The 27,056-nt window shown below is 36.0% G+C and overlaps 3 protein-coding genes across 11 annotated transcripts in view; 2 read left to right on the top strand and 1 right to left on the bottom strand.

Moving 5' to 3' along the window:
* Positions 1 to 2,932, top strand: part of LOC125668764 (high-affinity choline transporter 1-like) — a 63,935-nt gene extending 61,003 nt beyond the window's left edge. For all 6 annotated transcript variants that reach the window (XM_048903168.2, XM_048903171.2, XM_048903170.2 and 3 more), the window contains one exon: positions 697 to 2,932. In XM_048903168.2, coding sequence (XP_048759125.1) covers positions 697 to 1,338 — 642 coding nt within the window. In that variant the 3' untranslated portion in view covers positions 1,339 to 2,932. The remainder of the gene's footprint in view (positions 1 to 696) is intronic.
* A 1,324-nt stretch (positions 2,933 to 4,256) lies between these two features.
* On the bottom strand, positions 4,257 to 16,966 carry LOC125669252 (uncharacterized). Its single transcript, XM_048903690.2, has 8 exons — positions 14,660 to 16,966; positions 13,728 to 13,817; positions 11,373 to 11,484; positions 11,144 to 11,220; positions 10,299 to 10,390; positions 9,507 to 9,606; positions 7,721 to 7,912; positions 4,257 to 4,818 (listed from the first exon to the last, which is right to left on the bottom strand). The coding sequence occupies exons 1-8, from the start codon at positions 16,823 to 16,825 to the stop codon at positions 4,711 to 4,713; spliced, it is 2,937 nt and encodes a 978-aa protein (XP_048759647.2). The 5' UTR covers positions 16,826 to 16,966; the 3' UTR covers positions 4,257 to 4,710.
* On the top strand, positions 16,844 to 25,698 carry LOC125668765 (kelch-like protein 10). Of its 4 annotated transcripts, none has more exons than XM_048903173.2 (3): positions 16,844 to 16,864; positions 22,141 to 22,364; positions 22,793 to 25,698. In XM_048903173.2, the coding sequence occupies exons 2-3, from the start codon at positions 22,160 to 22,162 to the stop codon at positions 24,274 to 24,276; spliced, it is 1,689 nt and encodes a 562-aa protein (XP_048759130.2). In that variant the 5' UTR covers positions 16,844 to 16,864; positions 22,141 to 22,159; the 3' UTR covers positions 24,277 to 25,698. The 4 variants fall into 4 exon arrangements, with proteins under 4 accessions (XP_048759130.2, XP_048759133.2, XP_048759129.2 ...); XM_048903176.2 differs by lacking the exon at positions 16,844 to 16,864 and adding an exon at positions 17,111 to 17,470; XM_048903172.2 differs by lacking the exon at positions 16,844 to 16,864 and adding an exon at positions 17,115 to 17,237.
* Positions 25,699 to 27,056: the final 1,358 nt, after the last annotated feature.

The following is a 27,056-nucleotide window of genomic DNA, read 5'->3' as shown; positions in this document are numbered from 1 at the left end:
ACTCTTGTTACATTTTGGATTTCTGGGCCAGTGTCACAAGACATCCTTATATGAAGGGGATGGAAGGTTGTCAAATAAAGACCACAGTTAATTCAAGTTTGTTCATGAAATCCACAACAACCCCCATTAGGCAATGTAAAAATGGAAAAATAAAATTTTTAAAAATCAGTTCAAATCGTGTCCGTTCCCCTTAAAATGAGCTTGAAACTCTGCAACAGAATTCTTAAGAAAAAACCTTATGACTGTAAATGGGATATTTTCTAAGAAAATGTTATAATATACAACATTGTCCTCATATTTCACACGGAGTTACTCGGGTGAGCATTGTGGCCCATGGACCACTTGTTTGGGCAGACTATATGTACATGAAATTGCATCATATATTTCAATCATGACCCATACACTGGTCATGCTGAACATAGTATGAACAATCTTAGATATGCACTATATAAGGACTCTTGCATATTATGTGACTTTGATATTGTGTACCCTTGAGATTTTCAACTGAAAGAAATTTCCTTTCTATTCCATGTCACATTAGTCTGAGAATAGATTGTATCACAGACAGGGAAAATCGTGCTAATGAATGAACATACTAGCATGCAAGAAATCGTTGTATACAACTTGATGAGGGAATTTTAGAATGAAAGTTGGCCAAATGTAGATGAATTTTTTGAACTTTCATTTCTCTTTCAGGCCTCTGAACAAGAGATTGTAAATGTGATGAGGGTAAGCATATTTGGAGTGGGTATCCTAGCAACAATCATGGCCATCCTGGTGGACTCGATCTACATGCTGTGGTACCTCTGCTCGGATCTTGTGTATGTTATTCTGTTTCCACAGCTGGTCAGTGTTGTTTATCTCAAAGGCACCAACACGTATGGATCTCTGGGAGGCTTCATCGTGGGCTGGTTCTTCCGTTTGATGGGAGGGGAGACCAGCATGAACATTTCTGCCGTCATTAAGTACCCCTGGTATAATGAAGCCACGGGGGAACAGCTGTTCCCATATAAAACCTTATGTATGCTTCTATCCTTTGCATCCATAGTCCTCATCTCGTACCCGTTAAAATACGTGTTTGAAAAAGGATTGATCCCCCCAAAATATGATGTCTTCATGTGCATTGTCAATGTTCCGGAGGAGACCATAGCGCTAGCGTTTAATAAAATGTCCGATCTAAATGCAGTGACTCCCACGGAAGTAAACGGTAAAATCAACCCTGCTTTGAAATTTTCTCAAGATGACTTGCTGGTTGCAGAGCAATATGAAAAGAAAGACACAGAACACAGCCAGTTCCTAACACCAGAAGACACTGCGGTTCAAAAACATTTTCCTTAAGAATTTTCAATTGTGCTTGTTAGAGGTTCTAGTAATCATATCATGCCCATGTTGTGGATGTTATTTTCAGTGTGCTATATCAAGGGGAAACAAATCCTACAAGAAAAATCTTTTAGAGATCTTTAGCCTAGCGTAATCCATTGCGTTCTAAGTAATGTACTGTGTGTACTTGAAAAAATGATCGGTTTTTTTACTGTTGGTTAGGACTAGGGCTGAAACGATTCACCAAAATATCGATACTGTTCAATTAAAATGCTTGATTCAATGTTAGATTCATTTCCTCGAACTTTGGTGCGATACGTTTTTTGAAATCGTGTTTGGTAAAATCATCGGGCTTGACCTGTACTTCTCTTCACATGTACGAGGGACAAAATGGAGTGACAGTCTGATAACAGTTAGACGGTGGTTAGCTTAGAGTCTGACAAAAACAATAATGCACTTAATCAGTTGAAACTACAGAGCCAACAGGCATCTCAACGTTAGGCGGTTTGGATACAGTTTACTTTTGAAATTGTGACTGTGAATCTTGGTAATCAAATTTTTCTTCTATGTTATTATTAGTTTCTTCTGTAAAATGTATCGTATTGAAATATTGAATGGTGGCTTAAGTATTGCAATATGTATCGTATCGCAAAGGGGATGTATTGTTTCAGCCCTAGTTGAGACATCCAACTTGGACTACAATCAAATTATTTTGAGACTAAGACTACATGATACTTCATATGTGTGTTCTTTGTGGAACTCGTTGCATAACACCAGAGTGCACCCTGATCATTTGAAGAAGATATGATTTTACAAATGTCCATCTGCTCTATTTCAAAAATCAATTCTGCTTGTGACTTTTCAACTGTATAATGAATAGACCAAGTCCAACATGGTATAGCAGTAGATTGTAGATGGTACATTTGTATCTAACATGCTCGGTTTCTTAGTTATAAATTAGCAATGTTAAAAAAAACAGAATCCAACACTACCAGCATATGTTCTGCTATAATTTAGGTGGTTGAATGGTTTCAGCCTTGGACGGCAGTTATAGATCCACAGGAGTCAGCAGTGGTCTGTAATGTAAATAACAACCACTGAGCTTTGCAAGCGTAGCTCACGAAGTTCAGTGGTTGCTGTTTACATTGTAAACCTTCGTAGATAAAACTGCCGACTCCTGTGATCAGATCCACCAGGAGACGGTCATCCAACCAACTGACCATTTATCAAATGCAGCATCATTTCCTGTGGTCATCTAACCAACTGACCACCTATCAAATGTATCATTACCTGTGGTCATCTAACCAACCGACCACCTATCAAATGTATCATTTTCTGTGGTCATTTAACCAACTGACCACCTATCAAGTGCAGCATCATTTCCTGTGTTGTTGGATTTTTTTTTTATACAGCTAATTCAATCATCTACAAGTAACTTAAAGCAAGACACAGTGCCTGTTACTTTTAAAACTCATCCAAGTTTCCAATTCCATACTCAACCAACAACACAGTGATGACCCTGGAGATAAAATGTGATTTATTTTTTGCCAGTTGGCAATGTAACATCAGTACACCTGTTGTGATAGAATAAATTTATGAGCAGCCAGAGCTATTCGGTGTCCTTTTTAATTCTGCTTTTCGAAACAAAAGCATTGCTTCAGTTCGATCCAGATCCACGATATTTGATGGGATTACACCAGTGTATTGGTCCAAATTCTTATCTAAAACAAAAACCCTATCAACTTTCTCTGGGTTGTCTTGGGGAAACCATAAAAATATATGCAAAATAATATACATGTACTATAATTCAGTCATATTTTTGCCTTCTTTTTTTTTCCAATAAAAGAAATTGAGCATATTAACACAAGTTTTAATCTTCCAACAAAAGGTGAACTCTGACCTTGGTATACGATCTATATGTATAACAATATACATATAGCTTTATTATAGTGTTCAAACTGTAAATATATTTTAGCTCGACTTCATTTATTGAATCGAAAAGAATCGTGCAAAGTTTCTTTTAATTATATTGGTGTATTGACATTAATGTTGTGCTATGTATTAATCATCTGATAGATTATTTCACAGGAAAATGAGCGCCGTCATCTCTGATATATTTGGACTAAAGTACATATGTATAAATATGCCTACTTTTTAATGGTAAAATGAATTTATGTCAATATAAAAGCAACACGAGTATTTTCTCTTGATTGAGAAGGAAAACCCATAAATTTAGAACAGTCGCTCTGAATATTGTATTACAGGATACATGAGCATATAACTATAGATGTCAAGAAGAACGTAAGAAACTATCTATCCCAAGTCCATGGATATGAACGGCCAACCAGGTGGTGTAATTGTCATAAGGAAGATTCCAGAATGCACAAGTTTCATGTAACCTATTTTTTTGTAAATTTTAATGGTATTCATTCACAATTAATAAAGTTAACTCAATTAAGTTTAGTCTACGCAGCACTTGTACTTTAACCAAGAGACGTAATACAAACGTCTTTCTTTACCAATTCAATCTGATATACATGCATGTGTACATGTAATACAAGTATGTAGGTCACTTCAGAATCTGGTAGGCCATTCTGTGCAAGCACTACAAGTGTACGTTTGATGTGAATGGCAATTGTACTGTCTACAAAGTTAAATCGGATTTGAAAATAAATATAACAACCATAGCTGCAGTCCCAAACTGCATCCTTCATGATGGAGAAAAGAGGTCAAGGCCATTTGGGAGGTCAAAAGTTAAAAGATTTGTGTATGAAGTCTAATGAGGGTGTATTTGATAAATTCTAAATAAGCTATTAACCTAACACACCCCGAGACAAATGAAGGATTGACTGGGCTAACGACTGATATACTCTTGCCACGCTGGCCATAAAATCACTGGAGGAAATGTAATAATACTTTGAAATATGAGAATTATGATCTGGCATGTATATTTTTTATTTCAAAGGTCTTGCTACAATATCGTTGACAAAGAAAAAAATTGAGTATAAAATAATTGCATACAGAACCAAGTACACTTATTAATTTATACATAACAATACACAGGTGTTTCATCAGTTAAAATTAACATGAGCATGATGAAAACCTGTATAAAAACATTGAAAGTTTTGGAATGAACAAGATCTCGTGAAGGCCTGCTTAGGTACTCGAGATTGCCACAATCTTCATACCTCCCAATATTTAAATATGTAGTACATGAAATTTACAGACAGTAATAAGATTCTTCACCCCTCTCAATCCCTCAAACATGCAAGAGTCAGCAATGGAGTTCTTTATAGCTCTCATTCCATCAGGCAGTTGGATTTCTCACGAATTCAGACGACAGTCCTCCGCATCTATAACAACAAATTGCATGTCTATAGGCAGCTATCATTATAAACCTGGAATAATCTCCGACACTTGTTTAATTGTCTCCTGAGGACTGGTCACTGAGTGGCCAACTGTCCTGGAATCCTCGTAAATCTCGTGGTCATTTCCACCCTGAAATACAATAATTATAGTATTATACACAGTAGTTTAATCAATTAATGGACATCATTCAAAGATAGAGGAGTATCACTTACAATGTTACAAATAAGCTTCACCTGTACAATGTATAAACATCTGATTTCTCCAATATAAACTGTATAATCTCATTGTGACCCTGACATTTGCTTCATAAGGTGAAACTTTAATCTACACTACATGACGATGATTGGATACCATTTCAAAAGTAGTATCCTTGTGCTATTGAGAAAGTTTTCCAATGTATTCCTATACAAAAAAATTTAAGCCCTATTTTGATTCTACTTGAAAGAAATTATATCTATATCATCTTAAGAACATATATATTAAAGTAGACAGTCACTGTTTGAATAAACCTAAAAGCTCAATGCCAGTGAAACCACTTCACATTTAACAAATTATCCCCCTTTGGAGAGGTGTGGTCTTTAATGTGAACAAGCATTCTATAAGTTGCAGAGAAATACATGTACATGTCTCCAAGTCATCTCCATAATATTCTGTGTGAATAATCATACGTCAACAGTTTATACACAAGAAAATTCTATATCCAAAGACCATAACTAAGCAAAAAATGAATTTGACATGTAACTTGTCATGATAAGCAATGTACCAAATATTGAATGAATATATGCATGATAGAAAACTGAGGATTAGAATTAGTTTTTCTAAGTCCAAGGGCCATAACTCAGCAAACAATCAATGGACAGGGACAAAATTGACCTTGATCTGTTAACTTGTCATCGTACAGCAAATGAGTATCTGTGAACATGATGAAAAAAAGTGTAGAAAACTGATTTGCCAGACAAATGGACAGCTAGAGTGCAAACCCAAAGTCCCCTCTAGTTTTACCGGTATAGAACTTAAAACTTGAATTCCTCATTTGTGCCAGTTTGATTGAAATTGGCCCTGTGGTTCTTAAAAACATTTTGTTAATGTGATAAGTCTATAGATAAACAATGGACAAATTTCAATCAGAAGAGTTCACTCAACCTTTCAGGTCAAATGAGCTATAAAAAAAATAAAACAACTGTAATCATTTCATCAACCACAAAAACAACTGTAATCATTTCATCAACCACAAAAACAACTGTAATCATTTCATCAACCACAAAAACAACTAATCATTTCATCAACCACAAAGACATTAACTGTAATCATTTCATCAGCCACAGAGACATTAACTGTAATCATTTCATCAGCCACAAAGATCTTAACCTGTAATCATTTCATCAGCCACAAAGATCTTAACCTGTAATCATTTCATCAACCACAGACGTTAACTGTAATCATTTCATCAACCACAGAGACATTAACTGCAATCACTTCATCAACCACAAAGACATAAACTGTAATCATTTACCACAGACGTTAACTGTAATCATTTCATCAACCACAAAGACATTAACTGTAATCATTTCATCAACCACAAAGACATTAACTGTAATCATTTCATCAACCACAGAGACATTAATTGTAATAATTTCATCAACCACAAAGACATTAACTGTAATCATTTCATCAACCACAGAGACATTAACTGTAATCATTTCATCAACCACAGATGTTAACTGTAATCATTTCATCAACCACAGAGACATTAACTGTAATCATTTCATCAACCACAGACGTTAACTGTAATCATTTCATCAACCACAAAGACATAAACTGTAATCATTTCATCAACCACAGACGTTAACTGTAATCATTTCATCAACCACAGAGACATTAACTGCAATCACTTCATCAACCACAAAGACATAAACTGTAATCATTTACCACAGACGTTAACTGTAATCATTTCATCAACCACAAAGACATTAACTGTAATCATTTCATCAACCACAAAGACATTAACTGTAATCATTTCATCAACCACAAAGACATTAACTGTAATCATTTCATCAACCACAGATGTTAACTGTAATCATTTCATCAACCACAGAGACATTAACTGTAATCATTTCATCAACCACAGAGACATTAACTGTAATCATTTCATCAACCACAGACGTTAACTGTAATCATTTCATCAACCACAGAGACATTAACTGTAATCATTTCATCAACCACAGACGTTAACTGTAATCATTTCATCAACCACAAAGACATAAACTGTAATCATTTCATCAACCACAGAGACATTAACTGTAATCATTTCATCAACCACAGAGACATTAACTGTAATCATTTCATCAACCACAGAGACATTAACTGTAATCATTTCATCAACCACAGATGTTAACTGTAATCATTTCATCAACCACAGAGACATTAACTGTAATCATTTCATCAACCACAGACGTTAACTGTAATCATTTCATCAACCACAAAGATATTCACTGTAATCATTTCATCAACCACACAGACATTCACTGTAATCATTTCATCAACCACAGAGACATTAATTGTAATCATTTCATCAACCACAGACGTTAACTGTAATCATTTCATCAGCCACAGAGACATTAACTGTAATCACTTCATCAACCACAAAGACATAAACTGTAATCATTTCATCAACCACAGAGACATTAACTGTAATCATTTCATCAACCACAGAGACATTAACTGTAATCATTTCATCAACCACAGAGACATTAACTGTAATCATTTCATCAACCACAGAGACATTAACTGCAATCATTTCATCAACCACAAAGACATTAACTGTAATCATTTCATCAGCCACAGAGACATTAACTGTAATCATTTCATCAACCACAGACGTTAACTGTAATCATTTCATCAGCCACAGAGACATTAACTGTAATCACTTCATCAACCACAAAGACATAAACTGTAATCATTTCATCAACCACAGAGGTTAACTGTAATCATTTCATCAACCACAAAGATCAATCTTAATAAGCTGGCTCACCGCAGCTGTTTTGTCTCCAAAGAAGTGGATTGTCTTGAAGCTGTCTTTCTCCAGGAACTGTAAGCAGAAAGTTTTGTCCCACCCAATAGGAAAAACGTCGATGCTGATCTGTCCTCCAATGGCAAATTTCAGACCTGCCTCCGGGAAGTTCTGGTACAATGCCTCCACAAACTTCTTCCTTGTGTCATTTTTCTGTGAAATAAAGATAAATGTTCGCTTCAGAAGAATTTATGGTACTTTTGAAGACTTTATGGTACTATATTTGAAGAATTTGTGGTACTTTTTTGTATTGTGGATGATTCGTGTACGTTAATCTATAATATAAACTTATGCTTGGGAATTTATTTGACAAATTGCAGAGCACTAGGTCTAAAGAATTATTTTTGAAGACATTTACTGATATACTTGTATTCCCACCCAAACCTGACCCCAGTTTGAATGAACCCATATCTACACCATAAACTACACTGTTTCTGCAAAATAAATTTTTTGAACGACCCAACCCAACCCATTTGACACCATTTGTTGCTCATCTCCTCTTGGAAGGAGAGTTTACATTGAGAAATATTCATCTACTTTAGGGTGCTATGTTCTCAAATTTGGGTGAAAATGGACAAGCATTTCCTGAGAGGAAGTAAATATACTGTATAAGTGGAATTTTCAGCGAGACACAAATTTAGCTATTTTTCCATAAAAATGGGTATTTATATTTGGTGAGAGCTAATTTCAGCGGCTTTATTATTCCAGGAAAGATAACTATTACCTTTGATATGGAATGAATTGTTAATGATATTCAAATTTAACGAATTCATCACTCTCACAAATAATGCCTAAATTAAATCCTCGCTACAAATTCTGCTTGTACAGTAGTATAAATTCGATCAGTACTCAAATGTGCATGAAAACAGAAACCGATACTTAGCAGGTTGACCACTGCGAGAATAACGAATGAAGATATAATACATGTATAATTTGTGAGGACATAATTAAGAAAAGAATTTTATTTTTGAAAATACACGAGGGCATCAACTGCTATGCTTTGCACTGGTAAATTCCATGAAGCATATTAGCCCTTCATGAAAAGAATGCTGGTGTAATTAAGCGCTGGAAGTTCATACGCCCATGTATTTTCAAAAAGAAAATTCTTTTTTTAAATTTACATTTTGCTTTCATTTCAGTCGGAATTCCCAGCCGTAAAATAGACAAACTGTATTCAATACCATGCACTGTTCACAGCTGTCTTTTAATCATAAGGAAATGGCTATTACTACAATTTTTACAGACATCAAAAGCAAAAACACTGGAAATTTAAATGGCCATATTGGAATCATTTACAGCTGGTATAATTCTTGGTATACCGACTAATCTGCAACGTTATCATTTTTCAGAGTCATAACCATATATCGGAATTTAATGGTACAATTATAAGAAATAATTGAAAGACCATACTGGGTTAAATCAATATAAAATTTTCATTTTATAAAATCAATATAACATTCCTCATTATAAATTTGTAGTGTGCTTCACAGTGAGCTGTTAACTTGATATTTCTCTTCAAAATGCCGCATGCCTTTATCACCGTATGGCACTATATCCCACCCCATTTTTTATTTCAAAAGATTTTAATGCCTTCTATAGAGTAAATTTGTTACTGTATTTTAATGGTACACATAACTGAACATGATCAATTACTAAAAACAGATTTGATACTCAGAATCGGACAGCTATTGGCGACAATTATTTTTCCGTGATAATCGGAACACCACTAGCACCATCTGACATGCACCTTATCAAATTCTGCAAATGCCTCTCTTTCTTTCTGAGAACAGCTTCTTCCAACTGGACAAAGATTCAACATGCTGCTTCTGAATTCGACAAATGTTCCTCTGCAAGGAAAAAAGATCATAGTTAGGTAAAATATACATGTAATTACACGAATTAGCCTATCTTTTGGTCTGACATTTAAGAAATAAATTTTCTTTTTGAAAATACATGAGGGTATGAACTGATACTTTCTGTCAGCATACTTTGTTACAGTAAGTGCTTCATGAAAAGTCTGCTGGTGTGAAGCACTGTTCATTCTCCCATGTATTTTCAAAAATTTTATTTGAATACCTTTTATTTTTACTTTCATTTCTGTTGGAATATTTACAGCCTATGAAAATAGTCGCACTATTATTTATCAATTGTTCACATTCATGAGGAAATGACTATCATTTCAATTGGTAAAGATATCAAAGGTAAAATCACTGGAAATGTGAATATAGCAATGCTTAGCAATAATTAAATCTGACACCTTTTCATTTGAAATGATAAAATCCATCATGAATACCCAAATAGGATCCCTGATGACAGTACCCATACAGGATCCCTAATTCAGACATTATCTTTTGGAAGGTAACTGTAATTCAGACATTACCTTTTGGCAGGTAGCTGTAATTCAAACACTACCTTCTGGAGGTAACTCTAATTCAGACATTACCTTTTGGCAGATAACTGTAATTCAGACACTACCTTTTGGCAGGTAACTATAATTCAGACATTTCCTTTTGGCAGGTAACTGTAATTCAGACATTACCTTTTGGCAGGTAACTGTAATTCAGACATGTACTTCAGAGCAAAGTTGATCACACTCTGTAGGCATTCTTCTCCTTTGTTGTGCAGAAGATTCTGGGGGAAAAACAAAGCATGTTTTAACAGCCTTTACCCCTGAAATATGGTTCTCTAAAAGTCTTCTTTTTTAGCTCAATTGGTCAAAATCTGCACTTAGTTTAGTACAGTACACCCTCGATATATTGCCCCCATTATAATGCCACACCTCTTATTCCCTGAAAATCCTAAAGAACAGATTTTCTCCAATGTTAACACCCCCGTTATAATGCCAACCCCACATAATGCCATACGTCACTGATTTTCACAGTCAAATGTTATAGAATTTGCCCTTGATAATAATGCCAATACGCCAGTTTCGAGATACGAACTCTTCTGTGTAGGAGGTGCAATTAGTGGAACTTTGAATGACTTAGTGGGACAGAGTGGACCTACATGTACAGTCAACGAGGTAGACGATGAAATGTATTAAGAGCAGCACCTTGAAGTGTGACAGTCTTGTCAAGGTATTTAGGTGGTGAGATTAATTACAAATAATTGCTGAATTACACTCAAGATAATCTAAATGTTTATACAGAATGGAGTCAAAATAACTTTAAGATATTAAATTTCTTTTGACTGCTCAGTGAATTGTCCGTAATGGTCAATTCGTTATATTGTCACCCCCGTTTTATTGCCCAAATTTGTCTTGAACAAAAGTTGACAAAATATCGAGGGAGCACTGCATGTATATTTCTTAATCTCTATTAAGATGCACCAGGAAAAAAAATAGAATTAAAGCAGGCACTGAAAATTTCACCAGGACATTCTCACCTCTTGTCCTACTTGCTTGCCATTGTGATAAGCAACTAAACCATTCTCAGCAAACACAAAGTCATAGTCATTTACAACTACAAGAAAGAGATTCAATTTTTTATTCTTTTACACAATTTATCACACAAAGAAAAACTTTTATAACACATTATGACATTTCATTTAGATTATTTATGTCTCACTAGTCCCCTCACAGTTTTGTTTTTTTATTTTTAAGTCTTTTTCTTACCATTACTTCCCATCTGTTCAGCGATCTTGGTCAAATCTGAGCCCCCCACAATACCAACGTAACATTTCTGTTTCAGTTTTTGCAGAAAATCTATCATTTCTTGTGTCGCAACCTGAAATACAAGGGCATCATAACAAGGTAACAGCATGGTTCTTTCATGTTAAATCAAAATGGATATCAGAAAGTCATTTCACCACAGTCCACCAGTGTTAAAATTCCAGAACCTAGTAAACGCCTTAATATCAAACATAAAAATTGTTGCAAAGTCATGTGCAACAGCTGTGCATTTAAAAAGAAGAACTGTACTTTGTGTGTCAGACATAAACTTCCCCACTGTACAATAGAGATGAATTTCCTTATTGTATGAATCACTGAATAATAATCACCCTTGGTCACAATTAAAAGATAGAAATGTTTGCCCCCATTTTATTGCTGACAGTTTTGCCCTTTTCCTGAATGGGTGAATTCAAAACTCGGTTGTTTTTAATTTACTCATTACATTCACACTGTTCGAAATTAACCATAGACCGATACTATGTCAAATGACACTGGTCTATGCCAATTGTAATTGAGATAGACCAAATTGTCTATGCCAATTTCTAGATTTAAAGTTATCCCAAAGGACCTCTACATGGTCAGTCAACGCCTGATAAATGTTGAGGAAATGAGGATACCGTTATGGAAATGGAACAAAAATATGCTTTCTAAGTACATTAGAAGTAAATGAAAATAAGTTTTTTTTGGTTATATTTTTTTTCAAAGTTCCGGTCTATGCCAATTCGATGAGGTCTATGTCGTCTTGTTTTGGCATAGACTCGTGGTCTATACCAAATTTTTAACCAATTTCGAACACTGCATTCAAATATTCATATATGGTTTTGGAAGATTAAAAACAAGACAAAAATCATTCTACAATGCGAGTGGGCGAAAAATTCCTTTGGGCCTGGTTTTTCACTTTGGGGTTACTCTTCAACATATTTTTCCCATCATCATCTTTTGATCACAGGAAGAGGAGGGTGCTGTAAAAGAGTATGTCAAAATTGTCTACGTACAGTAACTTAATTTTCTGACAATATGTTCCATGTCATATTTTTTAAATAGAGAAAAGAGAATAGTCTTAATAATTGAATATAAATAGTTTAATTCTAAATTATTGTATCCTTGTCTCTGATTGGTCAAATTCCAATTGAGGAATGCAGGTTATTTTTGTGTAACCTGGATTGATCAGTGGTTTGGTATGGGGACACACCCCCTTGACAACTAGAGCCGAACTATTTTTTTCTCCCTCTAAATTTACATTGCAGTACTGTTTTCAGCCTTCTATGGAATAGAGTCAACATAATTTTGGATATCTTAATTTAGTAATAATCCATGCTAGTTATATATTGCCAATGGGCCAGAACACTTACCTACGTCACTTTGCTCATATAGAGATCTCTCTGGCAAGAATTAATAATGGCCATGCACTAAGCCAAAAAAAAATTTTATTGGATAAAGTTTTGTATCAAAAATGCCAAAACATCATTTTAACAAAAACTACAATATATATTTTACTGCTGAAAGACTTCCACAGGAAACTTTTGTGTCTGTTACTACTATTAAACCTTATAGCAATGAGTGTAATGAAATCTGAGTCAGTATATGTATAGCTGCTTAAAAATCATTCTGCCAAATTGTATAGTCCTGTTGATAAGATTAGCTTAAAGCTTAATTTTCCTCCCTTGACTCATTGGAGGGCAACCAACATTTGGAAGGAAAAAAACCTCTAATATATGTAAACCTTACAATATTAAATTCACATCTGTATCTGCCAAATGAGAAGATCAATATCTAATTCAACTTAATTTCGGATTCCTAAAAAAAATCCTGAGTAGAATGGGTATTGTTTCATTGAATCTGAACATAAAAAAATATGATGTGCATCAAATGGGGGGAAAAATCAGAGTTACACTGGTTGCTTTAATCAAATCGCAAAAGGCTACAAGTACATCAGTATTTTCACAATTGAGTAACCAATCTACTCATGTTGTCAAGACTGGAAAAATATGGATGGGCTGGGCCGGGTCGAAAGGATGATGCAATTTATAGTCATGGAATAATTTTACATTTTCTAAAGACTCAGTAATGCAACTTCATTTAAATAGTCTTGCTAGCTTGAATCTATGATTTTCATTATCGCTAGCACATAAAGCTGATAATCTACAAACTACATGTTATCATTGAAGACCACAGCTCGAATTTTTTCTATCCTCACAGTTTCAAGTTTACTGAAAATTGGTTCAACATCTTAAAAAGTAATCCTTCTCTGATGTAAATTTTGTCTACCGCAGAATAACCTAACCCAAAATTACAAACCTGGCGTGGAGCGGTCAGAGTTCCGTCCACATCAAATAAACATATCAATGTAGCGTCCCGTTGTTGTGCCATGTTGACCGGAAGTGGAGCGTGTCAAAAGAGCAGTGTAAAAGTAGGCCTAGTTTGCAAAAGTAGGTGGTAAAATGAACTTTTATAAATTGACGAAACTCACATCATATCGTCCTTATATAGTGTAGATACAATATCTAACAAACAATTTCATACAATGACTGAAGATGTGCCATTGGACAAATTTCATGAACTGAATCTACACCCCCCTCCCCCTATCATTGCTTATACTTACAACATGTAGCTTGTAGTTTTCCGTAAACTGACAAATCTTTTAAAACATTTGACCCTACCTGTTCAGTCGTATTGATATATATGTGCAACTGACATGTACATTGTCACATTATTTAAGGACACTGTAATGTAAATCAAGGTTTTTCTCTTCATCTCTGTAGCTATTCAATGATGCTGCATGTAAATTTTTTATTTGATTCAGCATGGTTTACATTTTATATCAGATTAAAATGCAAATTTTAACAGTTGCTAGAAATCATGAATCAGAAAGTTCCGAAATGCAACAAGGTTGCTTAATTAATAAACAATATTCTGTAGTTAACTTCACAAGTTTTGTCAGCTTCATAGATATGTAAATGCAGTCTGCTGGTACAAAAAAGAAATTATGCATGTAAATTCCCTTCTTATGACCGACAGTCGAACAAGCATGGTTATTTTCCTCTAAAGTCTTACAGACAACAAATTCAGCATCCCTCACAACCTCAATCATCTGTTTCACTCTGGCCTGAGCATTATATAAATGAAAGATGAACATTTTTTTTATTACTATGTTTTATATATATATAATTATATATATAGAAATCAACAATAACCAATCGAAGATTCATATTATATGCATTTTAAATCTAAGTAGACGATTTACAACTTTGAGAAGACCTTAGTTTCAATTCTCGTCTCTTCAGAGCTTCAAGTCTTTTTTTTTCAATCACACTCTGTAATGAATGACTCGCATTCCCGATAACTTTCTTGACACCACAACACACACGAGTCTCTGACTTATCAACTGGGTGTCCTACAGCGTCATTTCTTTTTAAAAATGATGATACTGGCATTGCCACATTCACATTGTTTGAATTATTTCCAGAACACTTTTTCTGTCTTTTAGCGATAGCTGCATTCCTTTTTCTTTCAATTTCTTCTGGACTGCATTTGTGGGGACTAGATGAACCTCCTAATGAAGGACTTTCTGTTAAACTCTCTTTCTTGGGTGAAATGCACACACTTTGTGTAGTTCTGCTCTTTGCTTGTGAGTTTCTTGTACTGTTTGGTTGGCTACTTGACAATCTTTTGGCAATAGCTGCATCCTTTTTGTGCTGTATTTCTTCAGGTGTACATCTGCGTGTGGTTTCTCTCTGTGAAGACTCCTCTGAACAAACATTTGGCTGACTGTTTGAAAATGAACGGTCCGCTTTGGGCACCTGTGATTCCACACTATCTAATAATGCTAGAACCTGGGGCTCACTCAGTAAATCCTCCTCATCTGACTGGAACAGATCCACATTTTCATCTGCTACTTCTGCACTACCCTCACGACTAAATTGTGTAGTTCCAACTTTTTGTGGACCTCTAATCAACTCCTTTGTGTTTGACAATGTTTCTGTTGCATTCAGTGTTTTATGTTGCAGAACTGTTTGACTTTTTGGAACAAATGTGTACATTTTACTAACACACTTATCTGCACTGGGCACTTTTTTCATGCAATTTTTTCTTGCACAATCTGAAACAGGCTTTGGAGGATAGTTATCTTTTTTTGCAGTTGAGACTAATACACTGTTTTGCGGTTTCCTTGACTTTTGACTCTCATCTTCTTTGTCACTTTGTACCTGGCTGTCTAAATTGCAGTCACTTTCCACCAACTGACAAAGGATGTCATCAGATAAACTACAATTAAATCCTAGACTCCTTCTTTTACTGTTTTTGCTCACCCCAGAAACAGTAGAAGTATCTTTTTTATGTTCATTAGTGTTTAACACTCTCTTGACTGGTTGCAGTCTCTGTACAGCTTTAGAGCTTTGCTTATCAGTCTTTTTAATTAAAATACTTTTGTTAGAATGACCTGCTACACTTTTATGATCTAAATATTTTGCTTTCTTGTCAGATTTCGCTGGTGACCGTGTTTTAATACACAACTTGGTATTTAATGCCCTATTTTCTGTGACATTTCTATTAAGTACTTTTGGAGTTTGTGTTGCTTTGATAATAAAGGAATCATCTTCATAAAACTCATCCTCACTCCAGGAAGTTTCACTTGAATTTTCCATATTATCATTTTTATCACGCTGTTCACGGGATAGTAGTGTCTTGCTTATTTTTGACGGACTTTCTCCAGTTTCAGCAGTGTCCATCGACTCAGATGCTCTCTTTCTTTTCTCTGAGCCTTTGGTGTTCTGCAAGATTGATACTGGAGATTTCTCTTCCTTCATCCTCATAGCTAATTTCTCTTTTAACTCTGATGACAGAGTGACAGCTGCCCCTCGTTTCTCTTTGTTAGCACGAGGTGGAGGAAAACTACTGGTTGGAGAGAAAACAAGATCTAATGTTGGCTTTGACAGACTATCCACATCAGTGTCCATCCACAGCCCTAAAAGTCCAGGTTTGCTGGCCTCCTCCAAATCACCATCACATTTTGTTTCAGAAAGTGTTTGCACAATGTCCCCAACATTGCTTTTCTCCCCTTTCTTCCTTTTGGAACGGATAAATTTACGCATGTCAGGAGATGTGCAGTCCCAAAACACTTCTGCTGAATTTTCCTGTGAGCACTGAAAGTAATCCCTTTCATTGTTTTGTGTCCCACGAGATCTGAAACTATCATCACTCTGTTCCTCCCCATTATCGATGTAAATCACATCACTTGTTACGTTGTCTTTGTTGGTGACGGTTCTTTTCTGTCTCGATGTTGTTTGTGTTTTGTCCTCGGGTGCTTGACATATGTCATCTTTGTTTTGGTTTTTAATTTTAGAAAGCTTTGCTTTATATTGTGTCCTGGAACTTCTACGTAAAGATGGACGATTCATGATCACATCTCGAATTCCTCTCACAATTTTCTAAAGCAGGTGAGCATTTTCTGTCAATATTTAGACGCCAGTTATAACGTATAGTCTGGCACTGGCAGTCACATTGCTTTCAAGCTATTTTTCTCAAACATGGTGGTTGGAAAATATATATAACATATCGAACCCGATGTAAATAAAACTATAAACACACTCTTACATAACAAATCTAGGAGTTCATTATTTTTCATTTACACATAATGTTATTTCATCATTTACCATAGAATAGTACTTACTTTATATTATACGGCAAAAGAAGAGTTACATAATGTTTTAGCAATCGGGTGTGAAATGGAGTTCCAGGGTTGGCCAAGTGTATAGGCTACGTGACAACCTGTGTTTGCGGTACTAATTACGTGTAATCTATTTAACTGAGGTACGTTTGTGTATTGGTGTTGACGTTATGTACGTCTGGTTCTTTATGTAGCAAATCAACTGAAGTGGTAGGATTGATTGCTTGTAACACCGCGCGTATCCGGTCTACCGGGTATTTTGAAATACTGTTCTAAGTCATTCAGGGGAGACAATATTAGTGCAAAGGTCAGGTACCTGCAGTTGCAATTAGTTTCGTTGTGTCAACCGAAACCAGTAAATCCCTTTGGTGATAAGGTGCGGTTTCGTCCGAATTGCCTCAAAACTTCTTTATTCTGAGCTAGACTACACTTGTAAGTGAAATTTTCACTGCGTAACATTTTCTGCTAGAGATTGTATAGACAGAAGTCTGAGAAGACTGACCAGGGTTTCATGAGCTGTTTAATGCTTTACAGCTGTGAACTAAGAACAATATACACTACTTGGCAAGATTTTGTTCAACTTTTCAATTCTTTGAAAGTTTTCGATCACTAAATGCTAAATGTTTAAGATTTACATCAACAAAGACCATCAAGGTGAGGATGTGTACTCGATTAAGCAATAAAAGAAGTTGAATGGAGGTTTTTTTTCAGGATCAGTAATCCTAACTGTAATTTGAATGGGCAGTACATTCAGATCAGATGTAGTAAAGTCTTATTGCACTACAGTGACAGACTGATAGTGTTACTGCAGCAACTTTGAATGAATAAGTTTTTAGGTCACCTTAGTCACTCAGGTGACTTCTTCAGCATTGGCATTGCTGTTGCTCTTTGTCCGTTACTCTGCGTCGTCCATTAACAATTTTACATTTTTAACTTCTTCAAAACTATAGGGCCAATTGTTACCATTTTTGTTGTGAAGAATCTCAAGGATAAGAGGAATGTAAATTGTGAAATAAATTACCTCAGCTTACCACTCCTGGGGCCTCATGGGTTGGGCCAAATATGCTTTTAAAAAAGGCCATATTTTCAAAATCTTCTCTGCTTCCACACATGTGGAAGAAAAAATGAATACATGGTTATAATGTCCATGAAGCCCTGAGCTATAAGAATTGTGAAATTCATGGCCCCTGGGTCAGGGGTTCAGGCCCTAGAGTGGGGCCAATATGGCCATATACACATGTAGTGAAAATGTATTAAATGTTTACCTGATAAAGATATAGGGCTCATGGGGGGGGGGGGGGGGGGGGTGATCAGTCGCCGGGGGATGCTTACTCCTTCTAGACACCTGATACCACCCCTAGTATATCCAGGGGTCCATATTTGCCCAATTCTCTATTTTGTAATGCTTATAGGAGTTATGAGATTGATCACTGCACATGTTCGTTATCTTCACCTTTCATCTTAGAAAATCTTCTCTACTCTCGTATATAGACTAATTGAGAAAAACTAAATGTATTGTTATAATGTCCATGAAGCTCTCAAATTGAATTGTGAAATTCATGGCTCCTGGATCAGGGGTTTAGGTCTTTAGGGTGAGGCCAATTTGGACATATAGTGAAAATGTATCAAATCTGAGAAAATCTTACTCTCTACTCCCATATATATTTGAGAAAAAGTAAATGCATGAATGCTGTTCATGAAACTCTCTACCTATTATTTGTGAAATTCATGGCTTCTGGACCAGGTTTAAGGCCCTGGAGTGGGCCAATATGGCCATATAGTGATAATGTATTAAATCTTAGAAAATCTTCTCTACTCAACTAAATGCATGATTATGATGTCCATGAAGCTCTCTACCTAAATTGAGAAATTCATGGCTCCTGAATCAGAGGTTCAGGTGGCTTGGCCCTTGGGCAGAGCCAATATGGCCACATCATGAAAATGGATAGAAAATCAGGGAATGTTAAAATGATTTACTGGTATATGCTTCAAACTTCCATTTTTCCTTCTGTAATTGAATAGAAATTGTATATATTTTGAAAAGATTCCATTAGAGACTTATATGCAAATATGAGACTCCTTGTATAGACTATGATACTCGGGTGACTTTTTTTTTATGCCCTGCCATAAATATGGCTGGGGCATATAGTGTTCGTCATGTCCATCTTCCGTCTGTCCATCTGTCACACTTTGCGTTTAGCTCTGTGTTTAGCTCAGTTTCAAAGAAACTATTCAAGATATTTTCATCAAACCTTACATGCTAATAAATGTTGGTATCATCTATTCAACTGCATCAGTATTTTTTTACCTTGACTTTTCCTGTGACTTTGACCTCACTTTTCCATATTTGGTGTTTCAACTTTGAAACAAAGCAACTCTTAACAATATATTAATGAAAACTCTTACAGTGATACATATTAGGGGTAGCTGTGACGTTCCTTGTGACCTTGACCTCACGTCACTCTTTCCTATGTTGGTGTTTAGCTCATTTTCAAAGCAACTATTGACAATATTTTTATGAAAACTCTTACAATGATACATGTTAGTGGTAGCTTATTCAGCTGTGGTATTATTTTAAGCACATATAATTATCATGGGGCATGGGACGATGACCGGTACATCAGCTGTACTTACATGTAGCCAGAAAATCTACCGCAGTACGTAGGAACTCCCATTGGAAACTGTATGTTTGGTAGTCGTACATCCATCGGATACCCCAGTATCCGACAAAGGTAGTCAAATGGATAAAAGAAAACTTAGAAGAAAGAATATTCTGCCTAATTTTTCAATGGCTAACGTTCTCATTTATACAAAATAAATTCATCAAGATTTAATTTTTACATGTTTGATGCATTAGATTTAATTATCAACGTTTCGATTAACCTGCACAAGAAAAATCACTTCTATGATTTTTTCAATCTTACAAAAACGTACAGGTAATGCAGGTAACACAGATAACACCCTGTGTATTAGGGACGGTATATACAAGCTAGCAAGGTTGCCTCGGCCTCGGGGCTTCACACCTGCCTTAAATTAGCTCCGCCCCGCACTTAACTTAACCTGAGGAAAACCGACCTGTTGAAAACCTCGGCCTTTAATTATTTGTTTTGTAAACAAAGTGGGCAGCAGAACCCGAATCTTTCATGTAGTGACACAGTAACAAGATCAGTATTGCTCCATTATGCATGGCGACCAGTCACACAACCAAGAGGCCCCGGTTCAATTCTTGATCCCATCACCAGGTCAAACCTAATACACTTAACATGGGCAGTATCTGTTCCTTTGCTAAACTCAGGGATGTGACTGAATTCCTCAGAAATCAGAGGAAAACTGGTCAAAAAGGGAGGAAAACACCTCACCCTACCTGGAAAAATATCATTTTCTGCCACTTTAGATCAAATCCAGAGTGTTTCATTTTCTCGAAAATTGAGCAAATCAGAGGATTTCCTCTGAAAAGAGGAAAAATCACACCCCTGTAAACTCCTGACATTGGAAGGTAAAATGCTAAATTTTTTATTTCATGAATTCAATAGATACTATGCATATCTACAAGAGAAAGCAAGAATATTATGTTCACCGTGACCTGCTTCTGTATGTAAAACAAATATGCCTCCTGTGTTGCTAAAGTGAAAAGTTATATACACATGCATCATTTATTTGACAGTACTAGTGCCAAACCAATTCAAGATATTGAGTGGATTGACCTTGTGACCTAACAATCAATAGGGTTCATCTACTCCTAAGGATGTACTAGTGTACCAAGTTTGGTGTCAATCAAGCAAATGATTCTTGAAATATAGGAGACAATATGCATGTATTACTATGTCTAGTTTGACCCTTAACATTGGGATCTAATTATTTAAGGGGTCATCTACTCCTTATGATGTACCAGTGTACCAAGTTTGTCAAGCAAATGGTTCTCGAGATATTGAGTTGACAGCTATTCCTATGTCCAGTTAGACTCTTGATCTTTGACCATGTGACCTTTAAATTGATAGTGGGTCATCTAATCCTTAGGATGTACCAGTGTAATAAGTTTGATGTCTTGTCAAGCAAAGGGTTTTCAAGATATTGAGTGGACAGTATTTTCTTATGTCCAGTATGACACTTGACCTTTCACCATGTGACCTCAAAATCAATACGAGTCATCTTCTTAAGATATACCAGTGTACCAAGTTTTTTATGTCTGTCAAGCAAAGGGTTGTCAAGATATTGAGCGGACAGTATCTTCCAATGTCCAGAGTGGGTTGACCTTTGGATCTGAAAATCAATAGGAGTCCTCTTCGATCCGAGTTAGAATAGGTCCTCAGTACCCCTTGCTTGTTGTAGTAGGCAACTAAATGGGGCGGTCCTTTGGATGAGACCGCAAAAACAGAGGTCCCGTGTCACAGCAGGTGTGGCACGATAAAAATCCCTCCCTGCTCAATGGCCATAAGCGCTGAGCATAGGCCTAAATTTTGCAGCCCTTCACCAGCAGTGGTGACGTCTCCATATGAGTGAATATTCCCAAGAGGGACATTCAATCAATCACTCAATCTACTCATAATCAACCCATATCAGAAATATTATGATCAAGTGAATGGTTCTCAAGATATTGAGTGGACAACAAATGGTCTTTCATCCAACATGCCGACGGACAGATGCATTTAGCAATATGCCCTTCTTTTAAGGGGGCATAATTATAGATTATTGTATACCAATAATGTTGTTTATTATGATGATCTGCGTATTATGATGAATTAACTTGGAAAATAAAACGGCACATTAAGAGGATTCCACTGAATTAGCAAATCAAATAGACAAATGCTAAAAAAAATATTGTCAAAATGTTGTTAAGTTGGCCGACTTTTGACGTGTGTCATCTTGTGAAACTCTACTTTCATATTACTTTGACGTGACTTGTGAAAATTTGATACTTTGTTGATAAGTAATGTAAGTCGAAATGTGTGTTTTCATTGAAATATTGCGCCATGTGAGAACTTTGGAAAAGTGCTTATCTCGTTTATGAATGTCTCTGTATTTTCTAACAATGAATTGTCCTTCCAGTGATTTGTAAACAAGACATATGCCAACTTCAGAAGAGATAGCATCAGTGATGGATGTGTATCCAAAGCTCCAGTACTTCGAGGAGCTGTCCCATGGACTGACGGAGTCACTCTGTAACTCACTGTTTGCAGATGTCCAGATCGAGGTGGAAGGAGAGATCTTCAATTGTCACCGTGTCATCCTGGCCTCAATGTCTCACTACTTCAAAACCATGTTCACTTCAAGTATGTATATAAATCTCATCATCACCAGACAAAAATCAAAAATTTATGCTGAAATTATTTCACTTTGGTTTTTATGTTATGGAATGAATTTTGCTGCTTAATGATATTGTACTACCGGTATATAGGTTTTAAAAAAAAGAAATTTTCTATGAACAAGTAGAATGTATATGATGGACTATTGACCCAAAATATAGCTGTATTAATGAATATCTAGATTCCACAGATTTGTGATTTCCATTCCCTAATACAAACATATAGCTATTTTCATCAAAATACCAGATAAAATAATCTGAAGGTTACCGAAATTTATACACTGTACATGCATATTGATGATTTATCTGTTCTCCATATGTATGAGATATAAGTAACTGGCTTCTGCTGTTTGTTAGAACCGATCTTGTACATCTTTTCTACATGTTACTTTTCAGAGTTTAAGGAGAGTGATTTACCAAAAGTTCATCTGAAGGACTTGGACAAGGACATTTTTAGAATGGCCTTAGAGTACATGTATACAGGGCAAAGCTCCGTGAAGGATAGCAATGTCTACCATCTGCTTTCCTGCTCAGCAATGCTACAAATCAAGGGTCTCCAGTCTATTTGTAGCACATTTCTTGAGACGAGTTTGAATCACAATAACTGTATTGGAATCTGGAAAATGTCTACTGGGCATGGTCTTCCTAAACTGCTAGAAGAAAGCTGGAAAGCCATCCAGCAGAATTTTCCAGAAGTTTCCAAATGTGAAGAATTCTTACATCTGTCTCAAGATGAACTGATTCAGATCATAGAATGCAAGGATTTGTTTACAGTCAAAGAAGAGGATGTCTGTGATGCTGTTCTGAGGTGGGTGAGTGGAGACAAAGCCAGAAAAAAGGGTCTTAAGACAGTTTTCCAGGCACTGCATCTGAAGCAGATGTCCCTGGATTATCTGTGCAACATCAAAGACTGTGAAGAGATTGAGGAATGCTCAGGTTGCCGCAGTCTTGTTCTAAAGGCCATCGATGAAATAAACTCATCTTTCCCCAACGAATACTCCTGTCCAGAATCTGAGTATAGACACGAAGAGGTAGTCTGCATGGTGGGAACAAGGAGTAGAGAACCAAATCCTCAGAAGATTGAAGTCTTATGTTACAGCTTCAGACACGATAAAAAGTTCAAGTTTTCTACGCTTCCCATGGAACCAGGCCCATGTTTTGCCGTCTGCATACTAGACAGAGATATCTACATTTCAGGAGGTTACAACCAACAGAATCTGATGCTTCACTTCAACACAGAACACAATACATGGACGGAGTGCAAGCCCATGGTGACCGAGAGGTGGTCCCATTCCATGGTTGCTGTTGGTAGATGCCTGTACTTGGTGGGAGGAACCTCCAGATCTAATGAAACCCTTTCCAGCATTGAAAAGTTTGACCCAGAGACAGCAACCTATGAAGAAGTAGGTCATCTCGAGGTCCCTGTGTCCTCCATGACTGCTGCTGTCTTTGGGACACGAATCATCACCTTTGGTGGAAAGTTGAAAGATCGAACGTCAGCATCAGTGATTCAGTACTTTGATGTTGCCAACAGAACCAAGGGTTTGCTTGGTAACTTGCCAGACTCGTGTGCTGGCAGCATGGGTAGGGCTGTGCACTTCGAGGACAAATTGATTCTCGTTTTCCGGGAGGGACAGATTGTTGAGTATTCTGAAGATAGAGGGGCTTCCGTTGTCTGCACAATTCGAAAATTCGATCACTTTGGTGCTGTGATGCACAATGGAGAAATCCTGATCCTTGGAAATAGCAGTGGATCTTTCTATGCCACTTTCTTTAATCCTTTCCTTGGAAAAGCTCGAGACATTCCAGCACCATTCAAGGCACCAATGTGCAACTTCTACTGCCTGAAAACCATTGTCAGCAAAAAATATCTCAAATAGGAAACTCCAGCTTTGCACAAATCCATATTGAAACAAATACACTAACAATTCCAGTATTCACATGAATTTTTCCAGAGATTGGCAACTGTTCCTTATGTAAAATAAGTATGATGTTGTGAAGATGCAATGAAGAGGGCTAGACCTCGAGTGGTTTTGTAGCAGACAATTTGTAAAAAGGGTCACAATATTTACTTTAAACATAGTTTTCTCTGTTATTGAAATTCAAATCGGACAATATCCCTCCATTATGTCATGTAACATATAGGACTACATGCATGTGATAATTAAGCATTAAGTATGTTCAAATCTACACTTACTTTACTATTGCAGATATAAACAGATGGAAAGCATGTTTCTGTCTCTGATGTCACAGTATTGCTTCATTTTCTACAGTATTCATCTTTTAGATCTCAAAAATGAGATGAAAAACATTGATTTTGCCCTTATGTGGATTTGAATTGTGTAGAGTGTGTCAGTTCATGGTGTCCTGAAGTCCTCAAAATTTACTGATACAATTGTGTTCGAAGTTAACATGTGACATAAGATTTTGTAAAATATGCAATTAGATTATGTGCATGTAATAGAAATATATCTATTGTAGAAAATTCATTCACTGGGTACATTCTTTTTTTTAAAAATGATACTCAAAAATTTAATATTTTCTCTAAATAGCCAATTTTGTATACTTTGAAAATGTTTTCATGGGCAGTAACTCCCAAGTTGTTGTTTTCTCTATTGTAGGACTCCTGAAATACAAAGGATTTATATATTACTCTAAAGTAGCATTTTTTTAAAAACTCTTGATATTGAAATTTTGTCATTGTAACTAATTTTTATGCATTTTATATTATGCTGTTTAATGAAAATGTGCACTTTCATATACTTATATCTTATATGTATATCCGATCTTGTCTTTAAAAAGGTGGTAACATATATATTTTCTTTGATTATTAATTAAATTAAAGTATGATTTCGAAATTAATTAATACAGATTTTCTAGTTTAAACCCATTATAATGCAACATCACATGAGGGTGAAGCTTAATTATCTTAAGGTTCTAGAACTTTTGACAATCACTGCAAGAGATCAGCCATCTTATGTTTAAAAAATTAATCTTTTTTAAGGTGTGACTGCATTAAATTTCTGTTATGTGGGCTTTTATCTATATTCTTTGTACAAGTCGATCAATGATGTACTTAACATCCTGTTTCATCTTCGCAAGCTGAGGGTTTTTGGTCCAATTTGCTCCCCACAAGTATTGTTGAGAGCATAAGCAGATCAAAAAACTGAGTAAGTGATCTGTTTACGTTAATCTTCTATTAATTATTTTACTAACATGTAGTCAATTAAACATACCCTGGTATTGTAACCAGCAAACTTATCATTTGATGTGTGATATTATTACATTAAATTGTAATATTATATAGTGTTGTTAATTTTTCCTCAAATGGATGAGGATTTAAACATTTAGACGACCAGAGTTCGTGATGTGCACAATCGGACCATACACTTACTCAGTAGAACTCTAGGTCGGGGTCTCCACTGCCTCTATTGAACTTTTATGGAAAACATCTCAATTTTCATTTCCTCTTAGAAAGAAACATGTATCATTTCATTGTTTAATGCATATAAGCATGACCTTGATTTTGATTAAAAAGCAAACTTTTTTAGCTCACCTGATCTGAAAGTTTAAGTGAACTTTTCTAATCGCATTTTGTCCAGCGTCCGTTCATAAACTTTTAACAATTTTTACTTTTTCACCAGAACCACATGGCCAGTTTCAACCAAACTTGCTATAAAGCATCCTTGGGTGTTTGGGCATATAAAATCATTCAAACCAAGGGTGACGCCCTTTTTAATGGGGAGATAATAAAGAAACGGGGAAATATGATGCTTTTTAGCTCACCTGAGCTGAAAGCTCAAGTGAGCTTTTCTAATCACCCGTATTCCGGCGTCCGTCCGTCCGTCTGTAAACTTTTCACATTTTCAACTTCTCAACAACCACTGGGCCAATTTCAACCAAAGTTGGCACAAAACATCCTTAGGTAAAGGGAATTCTAAATTGTTAAAATAAAGGGCCAGGCGACCTTCCAAGGGGAGATAATCAAGAAAAGGTAAAAATAGGGTAGGGTCATTAAAAAATCTTCTTCTCAAGAACCACTGGGCCAGAAAAGATGAAATTTATAGATAAGCTTTATTAGGTAGTGCAGATTCTAAATTGTTAAAATCATGGCCCCCGGGGGTTGGATGGGGCCACAATAGGGGATCAAAGTTTTACATACAAATATATAGGAAAAATCTTCTCAAGAACCACTGAGCCAGAAAAGCTGAGATTTATATGAAAGCTTCCTGATATAGTGCAGATTCTAAATTGTTAAGATCATGGCCCCCGGGGGTCGGATGGGGCCACAATAGGGGGTCAAAGTTTTACATACAAATATATAGGAAAAATCGTCTTCCCAGAACCACTGAGCTAGAAAAGGATATTTATATGAAAGCTTTCTGATATAGTGCAGATTCAGGTTTGTTAAAATCATGCCCCCCTGGGGTAGGATGGGGCCACAACAGGGGATCAAAGTTTTACATACAAATATATAGGGAAAATCTTCTCAAGAACCACTGAGCCAGAAAAGCTGAGATTTATATGAAAGCTTCCTTATATAATGCAGATTCTAAATTGTTAAAATCATGGCCCCCGGGGGTAGGATGGGGCCACAATAGGGGATCAAAGTTTTACATACAAATATATAGGGAAAATCTTCTTCTCAAGAACCACTGAG

Source organism: Ostrea edulis, chromosome 4, assembly GCF_947568905.1.
Source record: "Ostrea edulis chromosome 4, xbOstEdul1.1, whole genome shotgun sequence".
In the NCBI taxonomy this organism is placed as follows: Eukaryota; Metazoa; Mollusca; class Bivalvia; order Ostreida; family Ostreidae; genus Ostrea; species Ostrea edulis.
This window is presented reverse-complemented; position numbering and strand designations above follow the sequence as displayed.